We start from the raw sequence: 19,238 nt of genomic DNA, 5'->3' as shown, positions 1-19,238 counted from the left end.
AGTTGGGTACACGCCGGTGCCTACCTGGGGATGCCTGTAGGTGCAGAGGAATGCTTTATGTCAAGCCCTGTGCCTAACCTTGTGTTTCTGAGCTCTGCTGCATTTCTTCGCATGTACTGCTGAAATATGGCATGCCTGTATTTTAAAGCCAGGCTGGAGGAAGTGGAATGGATTGTATTACAAGCTGAATGTTTAAAGCAGGTGATAAATTGAAAAGGAACAAAAGCGTGTTCCAAAAAGCAGTTGCGTTTAATGCTTCACACATGATTTGCTCAGCTAGTTTCTTTTATTGTCACACTCTTAAATGCCTTTTCACTTTTCTCCACAGAAGAAAACATTCTGATAGCTCTGCAGTGCCTTTCACGAGCATAATGAATATTTGCTTTTGAATATTACCTTACAAATAAGAAGTGGAGTTGTTTCATCTGTAGTGTTCTTATTGTTTTGGCTGTCATTCCTTTTGTGCATTTTGCTTTGAAAAGATAATGGTGGATGCTGTGCCATCCCTTACCTTCCATGGCTCTCCTCGTGGTCCCGTTCTTGGGTTAGGATGGTGGCTTCCCAGAGGAACTGTGTCTCTTAAACATCTCCTTTTGAACTGGCACAAGCGAGTCCTGACACTGGTTACTGTTGATCCATAGATAGATGGCACTTAATTATCACCTGTCTTGCCTTCTTTCCATTGCTGTCACAGGGCAGATGTGCTGTGGAGATTAAAATGGAAGGAATGTTATCACCCTCGTGCTCTTGTGTTGTTGCCCATTTAAGTGCTCACGTTAGATAGATGTGGCATAAAAATATACAGAATAGTGTAAGGCCTAAATTATACTTTCAGTGTCCTTTTCAGTAAGTGGTGGCTGTTTCATAGTACTGTGTGTGCTTTTGACAGAATATGGTGAAAAAGGTGAGTAAAAGACAAATACGGTCTCCAAACTTCTGTTGTTAATTTTGCCAGTACCTCAGTGCTTTGCTTTTGGTGTTAGGGATTAGAGAGTATAAACCAAGTGTAACATAATGCATTGCAGATACAAAAATACTTGCTATTTAATCCTTACTGTTACTGCAGTAAAATGGGCACACACTGTTGAAATCACAGCAACAAGCAATGTTTGTCTGCCTGTTGAGTTCTTAGACTGTGGCTTTGGGCTTTTGGAAGGGTCAGGAGAAAGGCCCAGAAGGCTAGTGCTTTCTCACAGCGTTAGCTCTACAGGTGTTTATTTCCAGATCCCAACACTTGACTTCAGAGCTCCAGTAATTCTAAGGGATGCGATTCTAATATGCTGCTTGAGCGGTGTTAAACTGTAATAACCAGCATTATAATAAGCTTTACTAGGCATTATTAAGTGGGTTTAGTATTCAAACCATGGTGTTGGAGATAAGTGTGCCAATGAACCTTATCAGTGGAGCAAAATGTAAATTTTAACTTGTTTATCTCATTAGTCCTTAATAGTGCTTTGCAAATCATGGCTGCATCATCTGATGATTATATCCTCTGATCTGCTAAGCAAAATATCACTCTAATAATAGCCAAACAATGTATGAAATCCTCCAATTGGTATCCTGAGACACTTAATGTATTTTTTTCTTCATTGAGAGAGGCCTTGATTGTGACTTATCTTTTCTGCGCAATGCCGAAATGAAGGTAACATGAGAATTCATGACTTGTAGACCCTGAGCTTAGAAACGTTTCCCCAGGTAGGGGTTTCTGATGGGACCATAGGTCTAAGCACGTTGTCTGTGTGTGGTGTGTAGGGACATGCTTTCTGGGCAGCTAAAACAACCGGACTGTTAAGTGAATGATGGTGACTTGCTGCATTAAAAATAACCAGAGTTCTCCACAAGTCTGTTGCTCCCATCTTACGGGAGAGTGAAGAGAATTGGAGGAGAACTTGAGTCTCCTGGCTTGAAGGCAGTTCCTTGTTGTGGCTTGTGAGGATGACTGTGTCTCCAGTACACTATTCAGAGCGATTAAGAGGGAATTTAATAGATTCGAGGGAATTTTACTTTTTCCCACCCAACTGCTCATACAAATCTTGCTCGAGTCCAAAGAAATTAGTTCAGTCTGTCTAGAAACTTTCAAGTTTTGAAGGTTTCCCAGTAAATGTAAGATTTGGTAGTTGTGAGTGAACACTTGGTTCTGGTGTCTGCCACAACCAAACGCGATCACTTCCACTTGTAAGTTGATTTGGTTCACGTTTACTTTCACGTAGTCTTTACTTTGAAAATGTTCTACTAATCTTCTCAGGTTGATTTCTTAAATGATTGCACCTCTTTGCAGAACAACATTAAAATAATACTTCAGATATTGCTGAATGCTCTATCATGAGAGGATCCATTGTTTAAATGGTTGCTAGCGGTACAAGATTTATCTCTTTTCTTACCATCCTGTGTGAAATTGGTACTTAAAACCCTTTGCAGTACTCTGAGGGATGTGAGATGGGACAACTGTTAAAATACAGCACTACACCAGCAGTAGCTACAGCCCTCATGGGTCCACGGAGTCAATTTACTGCTTCTGGTGGTGGGTTTATTGTGCTAGTAGTCGTACATCGCAGCGCTGTGTTTTATTTTTAGCATTAATCTTACTGATGGTCGAGTTGGTAGGTAGGTACACTGTCACAGGGAAAGCTCAGCTTTTCCCCCGTTAGAGACAACTGTGACTCTCGGCTCCCAGTCCTGCTGAGTTAGAGGATGTGGAAGCACTGGGGCAAACTCACCTGTACGTGTTGAGTCGAGCTGAATTTTCAAGTGTTGGCAACTTTGGGGACTGGTTCTTTCCACTTAACGTATTTATTACGGCATGAGTTATTGCAGGTGGATATGCTTTTGGTACCTGCACTTCTGAAGAGAAGTTTTCTGCCATACTTTGTTAATTTGTCCTTACTCATATATGTTTCGTTTAGTGCTGTCTTACTAATAACACCATTTATTTTCTGTTACTTTTTCAGAGCAGACACTTGATTGTATGCAAATTCTCACAAAGTCAATGAAATGCCTCCTGAGACATCCAGTGACTGGAGGTTAATGTTGTTCAGAGGGCAAGAATGCCCGAGAGCAGCAGGGATAGCTGAATGCTGACTAGTGGAAAGACATATTCAGAAACAGTTTTGAAGTGCATCATTACTGGAGTGGCCATGGCGTGAATTATGGTTCAAGTAAAATGGTGTCTGTGGGGAGAGATGGGCTTGGAGATAAAACAGCAAAAAGTGGAAAAACATAAAACAGATTACAGAGATGGCAATATGTGTTGAGACAGTAGAAATACTATAGGTTTAGTTTCAGCAGAGGGATAACTGGTAAATATAATAGTTTTGCATATACTACAGTACTTTTCATAACTGATAATACAAAAAATGGATTGACATATGCTGTCTAGTTCTTATAACCTATTTCCTCTCTTAAATGAGAGGCTAGAAAAAAAATGTCATTTAGTTTCAAGAAACATGTGCTCAGGAATGAAATGGGAGTCCTGCTTTCAAAGATGCTGTGGTTACAGCTGACTGCTGCTCAAGACGTACGCGTGCAGACTGACGGTCACATGCCTCTTCAGACTTCCTGCCTTCAGCTTGCACTTCTCCTTCGGAGCTCTGTGAGGATTGATATGCCGTATGTAACTTTGTCTCAGGCTCAGCTTGCAATTTTGGGTAGCATACATAGTGCCAATTTTCAAGAAAATTGTCAAGATGAAAATTTGGGGTGAGGAGAAATGGGGTAGGAAAGACGCTGGATTTCAGGCATGGCAGATAAGTACACCCCAGCTACTTAAAAATAAAACCACGACAAACCAAAACAAACAGAAGTAGTGTTGGCGTACTGTAACTTGTACAGCTCCACAAGCTCAGGAGGAGGGATGGTAGCAGAGGTGAGAAGCAGCACGGTTTCCAAAGACACACACAGACACTCCCCGCCTTTGGAGGTGTGCGGGAAGGAATAGGAACAACCTGTCGCTGGGTGGAACCTGGGCTTTCCCACGCCTGTAAATTTCTCCTTAGGTGCTACAAGATTAAATGGGAGAGGTTGTGGTTTGACTTGCTGTTATCTGCACAGAGAAGTGTTCCTGCTAGAGCTGGCATCCAGCTGTCATCTTTACTAGGCTGTCAATTTTGAGCATTCCAAGTGTTAGAAAGTTTTAATAGTAAATAAATTATACGTTAGTAGCTTCTGATGTTCACCCCACCTTTTAGTAGGCACTGTTCTCCTCCAAAATTTGTGAGGTTCTTTGTTTATCAGAGCACCCCCTTTTTAAGATGTGCAGTCCTCATTTGCAATTCAGAAAGGGCTTTTACTTACCTTCTCTTGCCTTCTAGGGTGTGGAAGCTGCTAGTTTATCTTCATTCCTCACTGGACTAGAAGGACACCTCTAATTCTGTTCACCTTTTGCCAAAGGTTCAAAGGCAAAACTGAAAAAAAGTATACAGAATTGTCAGTGTTGGATTTCCTTTTTTTTTTTAATTGTTTCTTTACTTGATTATTTAGTTATTTTTTTTCTTAAAGCTGACAACTTGTCTGAAGCAAGTGTTGTATAGACTACTAATAGATAGTTCTTCTTTGCCAGTGCATTCGTATGCCTTATTATTCAGACAGAGATGGTCACGAGAATGGAAGATGCTGTAATTGCATTCGGTTTCCAGTTGTGGAAGACAGGACAGTATAGGTGTATAACGTATTTTCATAACAGAGTAAACTTGTGTTATAAGATCAGAGATAAATTAATTTGTACTCTGCATAATGGACAGCTTGATGCTGTTTATGTTGACACAAATCATTTTATTCCTGGGAAAGCTGGAGAAACTTAGAAGGAAAAACATCTACCAAATGTATAAAATATAGTGAAACTGATTGGAAATGGAAATATAAATTCAATAACATGGTTATTTTTCTTTTGCTTTGGCTTTTTATGCGCTGAAAATAATAAAAATGCCAACAATTCACTTTGGATTTTGCTGTTCGCTAGCATGTATATTAAAAGCGAAAAATTCAAAGTACATATAGAAAGACATAACCTGTCGAAGTCCATCCAACTTGCAAATCTGTGCTAAAAATTTTAAATATGGGCATCGCTGCAGGAGGAGAGGCAGGTTTTCCATGCAGCTGTACTCAGCGATGGGTGAAGTGTTACCTTATGGAAATTCCTGACTTTGCAGTAGGAATTAATATAAAATGAATTGTCAACTCCCGCTTGCCTGCTTTAAATTGGATTAGAAGGGGAGAGTTGAGAGCAGCATTTCTGTGCATCTTCCTATGGGACCAAATAGCTGGGGGTTCGTGCATTGTGGGAACGGAGAGCTGCAGGGATAGGTTAGGATTTTGTAAGGAGTGCTTATTTTGCCTTTTTTTCTTCCTCTTTCTCATCCCTATCTTTCAGTGAGCAGTGTGCTACAGTGATTTGTGGGCGTCATCTGAGGCAATAATGTTAATTCAATTGTTATCCCCAAATTTGGCAATTGATAGTCATAAAAAGGAAATGAAAAAGGATTTTGCAATTGCTTTTCTCTTCGCCAAGTGTGGAACATAATTTAGGAGAAAGGCAGTTCACTATCTTCTGGAGCTTTCTCTAAGCTAAATTGCAAATGCCTGATGCAAACAATGGTAGTTCACGCAATGTTCTGTTCTCTCTGTTTTTTTTTCTTCGTTTTTTAAAAGAGGAAAAAACCCCACAAAATGGATTTACATGCATAAGCGTCAGTCCACTAGATTTAACATTCTGTTACAACCCTCTGCCTGATGTCAGGTGATGCACAGTACATAGTGTGAGATATGAAAATGACCTTTCAGGTTTTAGTAGCTCATTAAGCCTAGTAGGTTTCCTAAGTAATTTGTGACAGACTGCTGCCATCCTACAATGTAATGAAACAGTTGTCCTGAAGCTGTGTAACAACATGCTTTTGGTCATTCCCTTCATTCATTAATTCATCGCGCCACTAACAGGGTATCACTTCAGAGAGCAGGAAATAATCTTTACTTGGTGGATAAGTATCTTGGGGGGGTAATTCTCTCTAAAATGAGTAGTTTCAGGCAGCCATGTACAGAAAGATAAATGATGATTTTAAGTCAGGCAGTCAACTATTATAGTCCATGCACTATAATGAACATATTGAGAAATGTGGGAGGTTTTTATTGTGTAACAGATAGCTACCTAAATTTATATACAGTTGTAAAATTATTATTTTTTTAAGGAAAAAGAAACAGCTTGGTATTGCAAATGAATTCCTGAGAAGAGAAATAAATATGTTTCTAGAATAAGTAGTGTGTTAACAACCATGCGATATTCATTGCATACCTAGGAGTTTTGATTTAATGGTATATTCTGTCCTATTCCTGGGCTTTTAATTTGAGAGAGGCGGGTAGAAGAGAAGTAACATGTGCATGTGAATGAGAGAGAATTCCATTTGCAAAGTGGAAGTTCTTTTCTCAGTGAAAACTTGGTAACAAACCTCTGGGGAAGCCGGTTGGTTTATTGATCAAGCAATCAAGGTAATCTTTTAATGCTTTTTTTTACTGATTCTTGAGCCTGAACTGTATTTAGAATCTGCAGAATCATCTGAGAGTTTGGAAAGAAGAAATATTTATGGCTTCTTTATTATGAAATATGTGGAAAGTTTAGAATATGTGGATCTACATTGTATTGTAGGTTAGTGCTGAAAGCGTACATGTCATCTTTACTGTCATTTTGTAGAGTCAAGAACATTAGTCTTGGATGACTTATGCTTATTGTAATGAATAGTTTGACATGTTATACAAAGCACTTGAAAAACTGTTTACATATTGCTCCTGTAGCCATAACATATATAACTTAATCTTGTTTTCTGTAATCTGCATATGGTAATTATGTGTATATTGATAACTGTTTTCTAGAGCATCGTTCTCTCAGGAAGATTGTATTTCCTATTCTGTACGTGAGTGTTCTGAAAACAGTGTTAAATCTTCAGAGCATAGAGCCTTCCACTGCTGAGCTAGCCTCATTTATTTTCCTGTCAGGAAGCTTTTCCAGATATGCAACTTAATTATTTCCTATGAATTTATTTTGTACTTTTAACTGTAGACACTTTCTTTTACCTTTCTTAAAAAGAAAGAACAAAACCCAAAACTTTAAAAAAGGAAAAAAGGGTTCTGAGTTCTGTTCACTTCATCATCACAACTTCAAGAAGCTAGTGTTGTCCCAAAATATGAGTGAGTTGGGGCCAAGTTTGTATGACTTAACATGTCACACAGATGTCAGAATTATCTTGGAAAGCAAAATTGATATTACAGGTTGAGTTGGATCATTTTGATGTCTCTCTTCCACTAGCATAACCAGAACATAAAGTAGCTTTTGTTCAGCGTCTGCTTTCTGGTGTGCAGCTCCCTCCCACTCCTGGATGGTGATAAATCTTGAAATAAACCCCTACAAATTCACAGTAGAGGTGGGGAGGTTGGCAACAACTGTTTTTTCCCAATAATTCACTTCAATGATGATTAAAAAAAAAAAGTGTGGATGCAGCAGCTGATCTGTGCAGTTCCTCTATGAACCAAGGAGTGCAAAGTAGCTCTCTTTCAGTGACATGTTTTTTGCCCTTTGGGGTTGTTCTCTTTCCCTCTGAAATCTGATAGGAAAGCATATTCACCGTACACAGTTGTAAACTGAGTTGTGTTTTTGCCTGCAATGCCTGTCTCACACAGTACAACAGCAAACACTTCAGTCTGTGGCCATCAGACACGTTAATGACTTGGTTCTCTCTGGAAACGTGCTTTTCTTGGATCAGCAATTTTGGTGGTGATTTGGGAATGAACCAGTGGAGTTAAAGACTTTGAATCAATTTCAATGACATCTACTTTCTTCAGTATATAGGTAGAAACAAACTTTTCTGAGATGCTATTTTTTCAGTTTTAAATTCAGGTTCTAATCCCCCTTTTGTAGCTGTTGTCTGCAAGTAGCTGGCAAGATAGCTCAGTCACGTGGTGACTGAGTGCTACTGTCAAAGGAAAGAATAGAGATAGGTATTTTAGATGTTAAGAACCACAGCTACCATTTTATTCTCACATTTTTAGCCAACATAATCTGTGTTTTTAACTACTAATTATTACTGAATTGATGCCTTTCTGTAGTAAGCCCGATGTGGGGGAGATCAAACATAACAGACAAGCAGATTTATGTTCCTTATCGCTCTTTAAAAGAAGCAAAACATACCACTAGATTTGCAACCTTATTTCCTCGCAACCCCAGCCCTTCCTTAGCTTCAGATTTATGACCTAGGGATATGAATGTATAGCTCGTTCCTCCAGGGTCTTTGCAAGAGTAGCTTCAGTGATGGTGTGCTCTTGAGTTCCAGGAAAATTGCCTGCGTACAAATGAATGTGGTGGCTGAACGTGCCCCGTGGTGTATCAGGTAAATAGAGCCCTCCTCGAGGAGGTCAAGGTCTCTGACAGGTATTCTGCTTTGTTTAATTACCGTTCCCTTGAGCAATCGCTGCCATTTCTCTGGCTTTGGTAATACGCCCTTTGATGAATTGTCTTTGCTGGTTACTTGTGCACCTACCTAGACCCAATATATGTAATGTTAGCCTAAAGCATCAATGCATTTTGGACCATACTGCCTAACTGGCCTCTCTGTTCTTTCATTTTGGCCAACCAATGCAGCAGAAATTGCTGTAGTCTCGGGATTTGGCAGAGCCTGTGCCCCAGTGCACAGGCTGCCAGTGTGAGTCGATCCCGTTGCTTGCCCTTTATGTGCACACGGTGCCACTGCAGCACGGCTGAGCTGGGGCCGTCACTGCTGCTGTGCTTACTCTGGGGAAATCGCTCATTCGTGTGCCTGGAGAGCCATGTATTTATTTAAGGCCATAAACTGGATCCCCTAACAATTAACACATAGGACGTGAAGCTAGTTATCTGAGCTGGTGTGAAACCCCAATAAACATGTGAGTAGTGTACATCTCCAGAGATTTCAGAAAAGATGCATTGCGTTTTTAACTGCAGCAGGCTGACCGTAAATGTGACAGTAAGGTTTTCATCTCCTTATAAAACTTACTGAGCATAGTTTCTGTCATGAGATACATCTTGTTATTGTGGTCTCGGTGGGCACAAGTCACACTTTTCATGTTAGTGGGTTGGATTAAATTGTGCTTGATGAGAACAGATTGATACTTTGATTAACTGCATTGCTTTACAATTTGTGGTGACTTCTTCTCTGCTGAGCTTTGATAAAGCTATCTGCTTAAGTGTAAAACACATCTCCCACCCACACACGGAAGGCAGTGTCTTTGCAGATATTGGGTAGCACAGGCAGGCAGAAGAAAGCTGACTAAATGTGAAGTGTTTGCTTGAGGTAGACAAAGGACAAGACAATTAGCGGACTGCAGCATCAAAACATGGAAGAACAAATGAAGAAGGAAGCTAAGTGTTAATATAGTTTAATGTGTTAAAAAAGTGTATCTTAAAGTGTTAAATTGTTAATGTAGTTTTCTTGCTAGTAGAACTTTTGTGAGTAGTACTTAAGCAAGCCCAGGACTCTCTGGTGCAGTGGCTTTTAACCACTGTTTTCCCAGTTACCCACCCTGGTTCCAGTTCTCCAGTGAGCAAGCTGTAATCCTTCTGCGTTCTGGTACTGAATGTATAGGACCATTAAGGGTGAGGATGTGACTCTCCTTCGTAAGCTTTTCTGTAGCAAAACTTACCACAAGCAGGATGAATCCTATAATGCAGCGACTGTTTTCCTTTGAAATACTCTTGTTAATAAAATTTACACCCTCTCCTGGATCATAGTCCCTAAAGAAAAGCTGACAAATTTATGCAGAAAGCCTTCTTTTTGATCAAAAATAAACAAACCTTGAACAAGGTCTCTTTTAAGCTGGAACTAAGTTGAGGCTTGCTAAAATTTGCCACTCATTTTTCGCCTGCTCTCCCTCATCCACTTATCAGAGACTGCAGAAAAGTGATTGTATAGCTACGCTTAAAACCATATAATTTCCCTCTGCTTCTTTGAAGTTGTCTAATTTCAAGCCCCTTTATGCCACACTGATCCATGAAAATGTTGTGGTATTTGCTGTTTCTTTCACTTCCATTGAAGCTTCTTATCCAGCTCTCTATTGTCTCTGGATTGACAGGGATGGGCAGCTTTGGCCAGCAGGACAAAAGCATGCAGAATCCAGTACCAGAAGTACAGTTGCACTCGAGAACTGTTGGAGAACACACCAGCTTAGAGATTCAACAGAAGACAACTTAGATGATTAAACAGGGGAGCCTTGCAGCATATTTTGGGTCTATATTGCCTTGCTATAGTAGTCTGCACATCTTTTGTCTGTATGGTGTGCATTGCCTGGTACGCCCCGATCCTGCAAACTTCTGTGCTACTTTTTTAAATTCAAAAGTGAAACTTCTGAAGAGATGTTCCAGTGGGAGTGGGCTTGACAAGAGATGATTCTCAGCTGGGCTGTTCTTCCAGTGTACTTGGCAATAAAATAAGTACTTCTGTTAATTGGGGAGTTCAGCCCTGTAATCAGCTGTGGAAAAAGGGTTGATGATTTACAGGCTTCTGAAGGAAAACTGAAAGCAAGTATCCTCTGCAAGTCCAACAGCTAGGTCTCAATCTTCTCGTTAATCTAAAGCTACTCAGTGTAGTTATGACTGCTGCTTTTTTTTTTTATTTTTAATTTTTTTTAAAAAAGGCAAATCAGTTAGGTTGTGGTAAAGATTTCTGCTCTCTTCCTTCCGTCCTCATTTACTTATCAGAGATTCCACAGACGTGGTTACAGATCTAGGTTTGTGACTGTACAATTTTCTCTGCTGCTCCTCAGGGAGAACATAGGTGCTTGTTAACATCCCGTTTGTATATATAACAGTTAAGTGGATTTGCAGAAAAAAAGAAAACCCAACAAACTAAATAACCCCCCATTGAAAGGTATTTAATATAAACCCAACAAAAGCTTTTGAAATGATGCAATTTTGTTCAATTACTCAAAAAATATAGGAAGATCTTGGGGGAATTTGACTTGTCTGTTTGAAACTCATTTCCTCATGTGTGTGATGTGCTTCCCATTCCACATTGGGATTGTTATGTATATAAAACTTTGGCCGTAGGTGTGGGAACCTTGTGTATGACAGTAAAGATTAGAGACAAAAGTCTTGTCAGTTTAGGCAATTACAATAGCTCTAGAAGGCATATGTAAGTGGACTTTGCCTTTTAATAATGTTAAATGACTGTTTGGTAGGATATGCTTGAATTATGGAAAGATTTACCTGCTAAGAAGGTTTTGCTATTGTACAGCAGGGTGTACAATGGTTCTTGGAAGTTGGATTTTGGATGGACTGCAGGAGAGGTGTATTTCCACTCATCAGGTCTGTTAATTGATGGAGTAATGCCTTGACTAGGATTTAGTGGAGAGGAAAGGCTAAATTATTGTAGTATTTCAACCCTAAACCGATTAAAATAGACCATTATTCTTGTCTGTAGTGGTGACTGAGTTCATTTCTACCCTTTCTTCCTTGATTGGTGGTTATAAATTAATTAATTTTCCCAAATTTGCATTCAGTATAATCAGATTATTTGTCTTGTCAGATTATTTGTCATTCAGCCTTGCAAAATAATCAAGAAAACCTACTAATCCAGTGGAAAAACCCACTTGCCACAAATACGGTGAACATATTCTTTCTAGTGCCACTGTACCTAGAGCAAGCTAACTTTAGGTAGATAGGTATCTTAAAAGATAGCATCTCTTCCAATTTAATTGTTTTCCTTTTTCAAATAGTACACTGTTTTTAGGATCTATTCTGTGACCACTTGTCAAAAAGCTGTATATGCTTTTTGAAACAGTATTACCAACTCTGAAGTCTTTGAAGTCTGTACAGTCTATCAGTGTTTTGTCTTACTAAAGAAATCCTGATATCCCAAGATACTTTCCAGACTGGAAATATTTGCTTCCTTAAGAGAATTGATTTGATTTTAGAAATGTTACTGGACAATGCAGTCTTGCTTGCTGCTGTCTAGTTACTTTTAAATTAGAGATAATTAAAAGGCCATAGTATTTGCTGCTGTGAGGGGAAGGTCTGTATTCTCTCACCACACTTAAATTTCTGATCCCATAGCTGAGCTGGATGCAAGCGAACTTAACCATGGTCAACTTAACATTTGCTGCAGACAAAGTGATTTGTTTTCAGCTAGTAATTTAAATTTGGTAGTTTTGCTCTTCATTCCGTGCTTCATACAATCTGTTTATAATGACTTTGTGTGGTAGGAGTGAGCATTCCGAATAAACTGGTTCTGATTGAATTTTAATGTCTGAGAGGTTACTATTCATCACCAAGGGATGAATGATCTTTTTCACGATTCTTTGTTATTAAAGATTTAAATGGCTTCAATCTTGTGACATATGTATGTGCAATCTACTGGTAAGTGCAGTTTTTTGTTATAATACATAAATGCAGGAGGTGAATCTGCTGTTTTACGGTGTTTGTCACTTGCGTACTAGTGAAGATCTTCATCTAGCAATGGGGTAGCATTTGTGCAGGTAATAAAACACATCTCATAAATGGATTGGGCAAGCTGCATGCAACAGCAACTCAAGGGAACCTTCCTAAAAGTTTCCCCTGGTTGGTAGTACAGGCGTTTCTAGATGCCCATACTACAAGCGCAGAGAGCAATGGTGATCTGCCTAGGCAGTAAGCTTTTAACAGAGGCGGGACTTCACTGTTCAAGAACACAGAGGTGGTTATAAATTCTTACATAAATGTTAGTCATGAAGTAGGTCTTGTGTGGAAAGGGAATTTTCGATGTGGACACACAAATGTAACTGGCTCTGTCGCTGGAGCTCTTGGTACGTTGCTGTGTTTTGAATGTGTGGTGAGAGATGTACCATGAAATAGCACCTCGCTGCTGGTGAGTGCTTGGATGTCTTTTTTTTCTGTACGTCTGTGCTGAGCCACTCCTGCACTTTAGGCCTTCTTATAGCTGCAGAGAAGTAGAGCAATGTTGCAGGAGTCTGTAATGATCAAAGTACGAGTATGGCACCTCTGCCCTCCAAACCCATGTTTTGATAGCTACAAGATGGAAGTAGTAAAAATATCTTTCCCTCTTTTTTATAGGAGGGTCTGATGGGGAGGGAATGCATGCTGCTGGGAACTGGTGGAGTGAAGGGTGGGGCTGGTTAGGCATGATGTATGAGAAAGAAAAGCCGTAAAGGTTAGGGAGGACAGAGGATTAGAACATGTTGGATGAGAAGAGAAGGTAACAGGTTTTAGATTGCCCATGTATATTACATCCTAGAGCTTTGCATGTATCTCAAGTGTCTTACGTCACCAGCCTTTGGTTTTTACTGGCAGTCTTGAAGAAAGCCATGATCTCCCTTAGAGCTGTTTGCTTAAGTAGTGGAGGCTGACCTGAAGTTTCTGATTCTACTCTCGGTATCGTAACGATGGTAATCTGTCATGTGATATCGAGATGTGTAATAGCAGTTTCTTCTGTTTAAATTCTTCAACAAGTGCAAACTCTACAGAAACAACCTCCAAGTTGTAAAGTCAGACAACTCAAAACTAGTAAATTCCAGAAATGAACTTGCCTCTGCTTTGTTAATTAAGTTCTCTTGCTGCACCTTATGATACCATCTTTAATTACACAATCACATTAAGTTTTCCAAAGCTGCTTGCTTCATTTCATGCACAGGACAGATCTGCTTGAAGGGTGAATTGGGGTTGTGTGGTGAAGGGCACTTCTGCCCAGAGGAGTCTGCTCAGCTGCTACAGAAGTGGGAAGGTTTGTGTTTGGAGGAGAGGGCTGGCGAAGGGGGAACGGGCATGAAGTGAACAGGTGGTCCAAAGGAGGTCAAATAAATATTCCTTTGGATTGTTGGGTATGATATTAGGAAAGCTATGATATTAGACAGATATTAGGTAACGGGGTGCCAGCATTGTTTAGGAAGGAGTGTTACCCAAATGGATAAACTGTCTCGGGTTCATGCTGGCCTTTCCATGCAAGGAATGTTTTATCAGCAAAAGAGATAAATTAGATCATGTTAATTGTATTGCATGACAGTGTTTAGGAAATGCATAATACGTATTCTAAGTGGTATAAGAAGCAAGGGTTGGGGGTGGGAGGGAAGACCCTTTTATGCAATTGAATCTTGTTGAATCTCAAGCATAGAGAATATACATACATACATGGGAACAAGGGGGTATTAAGACTGCATAATCAACTTCTGTTTGTTTTTTATTTGTCTCAAAAAGCTTAGTGCTGTAGCCTGGACTTTTTTTGGACATTCTGAATGCAGCAAAAATTTGCTGTTACTTTTATGACAGTCAGTATGTTTTTTTCTGCTAACAATTTCAAAAATATAAGCAGAGCACACCTGCAGGGAGCAGAGATGTCCACTGTAGAGAAAGATTTTTATCTTTTAAGATACATGCAGAGAAATACCTACTGCGGTAGCAAAGAATTGCTATATAGACTGTGGCAGAAAAATCTCCTAATGTATTTGACTAAGCCAAAGAATATCCAGGACTCTTGGGATCCTAATGAAGACTGGAGAAAGAGAGCATTTCAAAATGCATAAAAGTCTTCTATGTTGTACACGAGCTGTAGCAACCTGTAGTGCATTTGTTGTCTTCCTTAACTGTGTTTGTTGTTGTTGTTTTTGTTTTGTTTTTCTATGGCTCAAAATTAATAGCAGAGTCTGTTTGCAAAAGAAGAATAAAAAATTGAAGTTGATGGAGGGACCAAAAAAAAAAAAAGGGAACTGTGTAACTTAGATATTGGTGCTTGAGGGAATAATATGTTCTCTTAAGCCTCCCAAATATCTGTAAGATATCTGTCTTTGTTTCATTTTAACTTTTCCCTGCAGGTGTGCAACTACTTTAATACTCAGATATCTAGGATATTAAATAATGGATGAAAAGAAAGTGCCAATGTTTGGTCTTATAGTCCTCTAATATGACATCTCAATTTATTTGACTTTGAATACATGAGAGTGGTTTGGTTTTATATTTTTTTATGTCCTTTGGTTTTGGTTATTGTCCTTTGGTGTAGATACAAGTGCATCTTTCTACCTGTGTATGGTATGCTACAGATATTTCCAATTGTTTCTGATATGTTTTCCGACAGAAAAAAATCGAAGTATTCACAATTTTATCTATTCACGGAAATACTGTTTTTAAAAATGTAGAAAGAACTTGTACATTTTTACTTGTACAGTCTATGCAACAGTTATTAAGCTACCCTGAACAGAGACGTGATCAGAAGGCAAAAACATAAAGAAAAAAAAATGTAATAAAGTATGCATACGATGTTTACTGCATGAGCTTGTTGTATTTGAGTAGCACCTTAATTCAATTACTGATCTCAAAAGACCTGTTTGAGGCTTAAAAACTCTTATCATGAGAAGTTTAAGATGGTGGTCACAAATAACATGCTTTAAGAAATTCTATCCTCCAACTGAATTAAAATAAATGCTTTAGTGATATCTTTAAGTACGTTCTCTGTGTGTGTGTTTGTGTGTATATATATATATATATATATATAAATTGGTGTACAGATGTGTTTTGTGTTGTTTTTCCTTAAACAGAATTCTGTGGATACTGAAGCTCAAAACAGGATGTTGATCTCTTTGCGATGCTTGGACATCTTTTACTAAGTACAGGATTTTCAAAGGAAATCCAGCATGGCCTAGACGGTTGACCTTTGGAAAACTTATAATGTCCTCTGGAACCAGTATCAGAAAAAAACGGCAGGGTCTGAGCCTGCAAGGTGTTGACCCAGAAACATGCATGATAGTGTTTAGAACACACTGGGCACAGGTAATGCTATTGAGTTTTATTGATTTGAAGTATATTGCATTAACATGAATTTGCTTCAGTCTTGCTTTTCGGGGTAATCCTGAATTGCTGAGGAACAACTTCATCTACTACGTTTAAACATTTTAAAATACAAAGGTAATTGATGTTTTAAGGTATGGCTAGGCTTTACTAATCATGCTTTGAACACCAGACTTGCATCTGAAAGGGAAGTATTATGACATGGTAATATCTTATGGAAGGTCTGTATCTTCTAACTGGCTTTCCTAGTGATTCACTGGGACTTGTACCCTGTTACAAACTTCTGTGCTTCCTTTCCTTGTCCTAGGTAAGATTTGCCTATCTTCTGTAAAGCATTAGATGTATGGGAGCCAAGCTGTATGCAGGGTTGTTTATTATGGACAGATAAAGGTTATGCACTTATTCTAAAAATTGTTTGCTTGTTATCGGGATTTTTACTGTTTGTAGGCAAAGATGTTTTGCTCTGAACAGCATAATAGATCTTATTTGCTACAGTAATATAAATAACAGTTTATGTAAAATTGATTTCTGTGCTTCTGCTTTTGCTGCTTCTGCTGTCTTTAGAAGCAAGGCAGGAAAGGGCAGTGGTGTTTCTGAGATATTTCCAGTGTTGGAAGAGCCATCTTTCAAGAGACACCTTCTGTCATTGAACTGCGATAATGCTGTTGTGTTAGGGGAGGACCTGCTGTATTTTTGGTTTTGTGGCAGTTATCCTCCACAAAAGGACTAAATATGGTGGTTGTTTCACAGACAATGAGCTTCACTGACTGCATACAGAACAGAATTTAATCCAGGGGGTTTAAGTACTGGGATGACAGTTACTACTCAATCGTAAATCTATGTTGAATGTTGCCAGGAGTAAATGAGCATAAGTGGCTGTTTGGTTCTATACGAAGTGGCATGGAGAGATCGAGTATGTGGGCTTCAGCCTCTCTTACAACTGCAAGTCACCTCATGATACTGATGCTCCTGAGCACAGTTACTCTGTGTGAAGAGCCAGCCCTTTGATTACAGTCCTTTGTGACTAAGAAGCTCACTGAAAACATCATTGAAACTCAGTTTCCGAAGGCTAAAGGAACCTAGTTTAGCTATACTTCAAAGAACCTTAAGTTTTCTGCAGTAAGACAAGTGGCAAATTTAGGTGCTTATAAAGGTGAACAAAAGAATTAACTTTTGCCTCGTGCATGCCAAATGTGAGACTTTTACATCTAGAAGATTCTTTACAGACAAATCTTAAAAGCATAAAAAGAGTTTGGGCTTCTTGTGTTACAATTTTTGATACATATATATATTTTTTTCCTTATAGGTAAGTGCATATTTTTAAACATACACTGAAATGATTTACCTGTCGTTGTCTCTTTTTAGGTTCTAAAAATCTTAGAGAAGCATGATCCCTTGAAGAATACTCAGGCGAAGTATGGGGCAATTTCACCTGATGAAGCCAGCACTGTTCAGAATTATGTGGAACACATGCTTTTCTTACTAATTGAGGAGCAAGCAAAGGATGCCTCAATGGGGCCCATTCTAGAATTTGTGGTCTCAGAAAACATAATGGAGAAGCTTTTTCTTTGGAGCCTACGGCGAGAGTTCACTGATGAGACAAAAATTGAGCAACTCAAAATGTATGAAATGCTAGTAACCCAGTCTCATCAGCCTTTGCTACATCACAAGCCCATCTTGAAGCCTTTGATGATGTTGCTGAGCTCCTGCTCAGGAACAGCCACTCCAACGGTGGAAACAGAATTGGTTGTCCTCCTGAACCAGCTCTGCTCTATAATAGCCAAAGATCCTTCCATTCTAGAACTGTTTTTCCACACCAGCGAGGACCAAGGAGCTGCCAATTTCCTCATATTTTCCCTTTTGATTCCCTTCATCCATCGAGAAGGAACGGTAGGCCAACAGGCTCGTGATGCGCTGCTCTTCATAATGTCCCTGTCTGCAGAAAACAATGTTGTTGCAAACCACATAGCAGAGAACACCTATTTTTGCCCAGTAAGTTGTTCCAGTTTTGCTTGGTCTTTAATGTTAAGCTAGGCATCTCCCTTGTATTCTGCTCGTCTTGTTCTGTCCTTTTTGGTAAAGATGTGTTTTAACATACTTTATTTCTGCCAACAGCTGTTTTACAAATTGTAATGCTGTTTAAGCTGGCCCTACTCCCAAATGCAGTCTTGCTGCATGTTTCTCTACTAGTGCCCTTCCCCTCCTTTGGGCCAGCAAAAGTGTGGTGTTTTTTTTTTCCTGCAGTCACTCAGTGAGTTGAATTAGGAAACTGATGGAAGTTAAAGTGGGTGACTTGTTCTTTGTCAGAGATCTGCACATTTTGGTGGCCATCTCAACCATAATGCCATTGTGCTATGTTGCAGTCTGTTACAAAACTTGGTAGTAATGTTGCGTTGTTGGATCTGACAAATCAGCTGTATTACATGAATGGAAAATCTTTGCTATTAAACAAGTAAATAAGCTAATTTAACAAACAGCATTGCACTATTGCACTTGCTTCATGCCTTATCACAAAAATAGATTTGAGATCTGCTACAGATTTAAAACGAAGTATCACTATGGAGAGAAGATGTTCTTTTGTGCCAGTTTTTGGCCCAAATCTTTTATCTTCTGTGTGGCTTGCATTTTTAGTTTAATAAATTCCATAAAAAAATGAAATGGATGGGAACCTTACATAGCTACTAAAGCAGAGTGCTTTTCAGTGCTTTTACACTAACATGCCTTCAACCTAAACATTTGCACGTGACAGCTCTTCCAGCCGTAGGTGTCTGTTTCCCCTCAGACTGCTGTATCCTTTGACAAGTATGGCAGAGCCAGGTTTGTAGTCTGGAGAAAGCCTACAAGTTCCAAAGCAGAACTTGTAAATGGTATCCTTTGTCAGTTGTAAATGTTGCATCAAATGTCTTGTGCTGAGAGACTCCAGTTGACCTTATTTAATAGATGCTGCTAAAAAATATGAACTTGGTTCTTAAATTGTCCCTGAGACAGATGCCATTATTGGATCTATGCTATAACTTCCATAATTACATCTTCCAATTAATTAAAAAAAAAATCCTTTTTACACTGAAGATAAAAGCCAGCTATATTAACCTTCGAACAGCAGGGAGCCATGATTGACAATCATTCTAATTAGGATGGCCTCTTGTCAAATGTGCTAAAATCAGACTTTTCTGAACAGTAATGAGAGTGGCCTACGTTTATAATAAAATTTTAATGCAGTGCCATAGAATTAGCTCACTAGCATGAAGTCTTTTTTGAATTTGAGTGTGATGAGCTCAAGGACCAGGTTTTGTTCTGGTGAAAGAAGATGCTCTGTAGGCATCAGTGGCATTGCCGTATATCACTAAAATCAGGGTCGCTGAGGCTACATCTGCACTGCAAAACAGGTGGCACAGTCCTTTGCTGATATGAGTTGCGTTTGAGTGGCACTGTGATGATGCTGCCTCTGGTTACTTGGCTG

At 39.2% G+C, this 19,238-nt stretch overlaps 1 protein-coding gene across 27 annotated transcripts in view; it reads left to right on the top strand.

Moving 5' to 3' along the window:
* Positions 1–19,238, top strand: part of FHIP1A (FHF complex subunit HOOK interacting protein 1A) — a 95,860-nt gene that overhangs the window by 33,625 nt on the left and 42,997 nt on the right. For all 27 annotated transcript variants that reach the window (XR_014584455.1, XR_014584456.1, XM_083836353.1 and 24 more), the window contains 2 exons: positions 15,529–15,760; positions 17,144–17,770. Coding sequence is in view for 25 of the 27 variants with exons in the window: in XM_083836353.1 (XP_083692479.1) it covers positions 15,659–15,760; positions 17,144–17,770 (729 nt within the window). In the remaining 2 variants the exon portion in view is untranslated. The remainder of the gene's footprint in view (positions 1–15,528; positions 15,761–17,143; positions 17,771–19,238) is intronic.

The sequence above is a fragment of the Anser anser genome (assembly GCF_964211835.1).
Source record: "Anser anser genome assembly, chromosome: 4".
Lineage (NCBI taxonomy): Eukaryota > Metazoa > Chordata > Aves > Anseriformes > Anatidae > Anser > Anser anser.
Note: the sequence above shows the minus strand (reverse complement) of the source record. Positions and strands in the feature narration are given on the sequence as shown.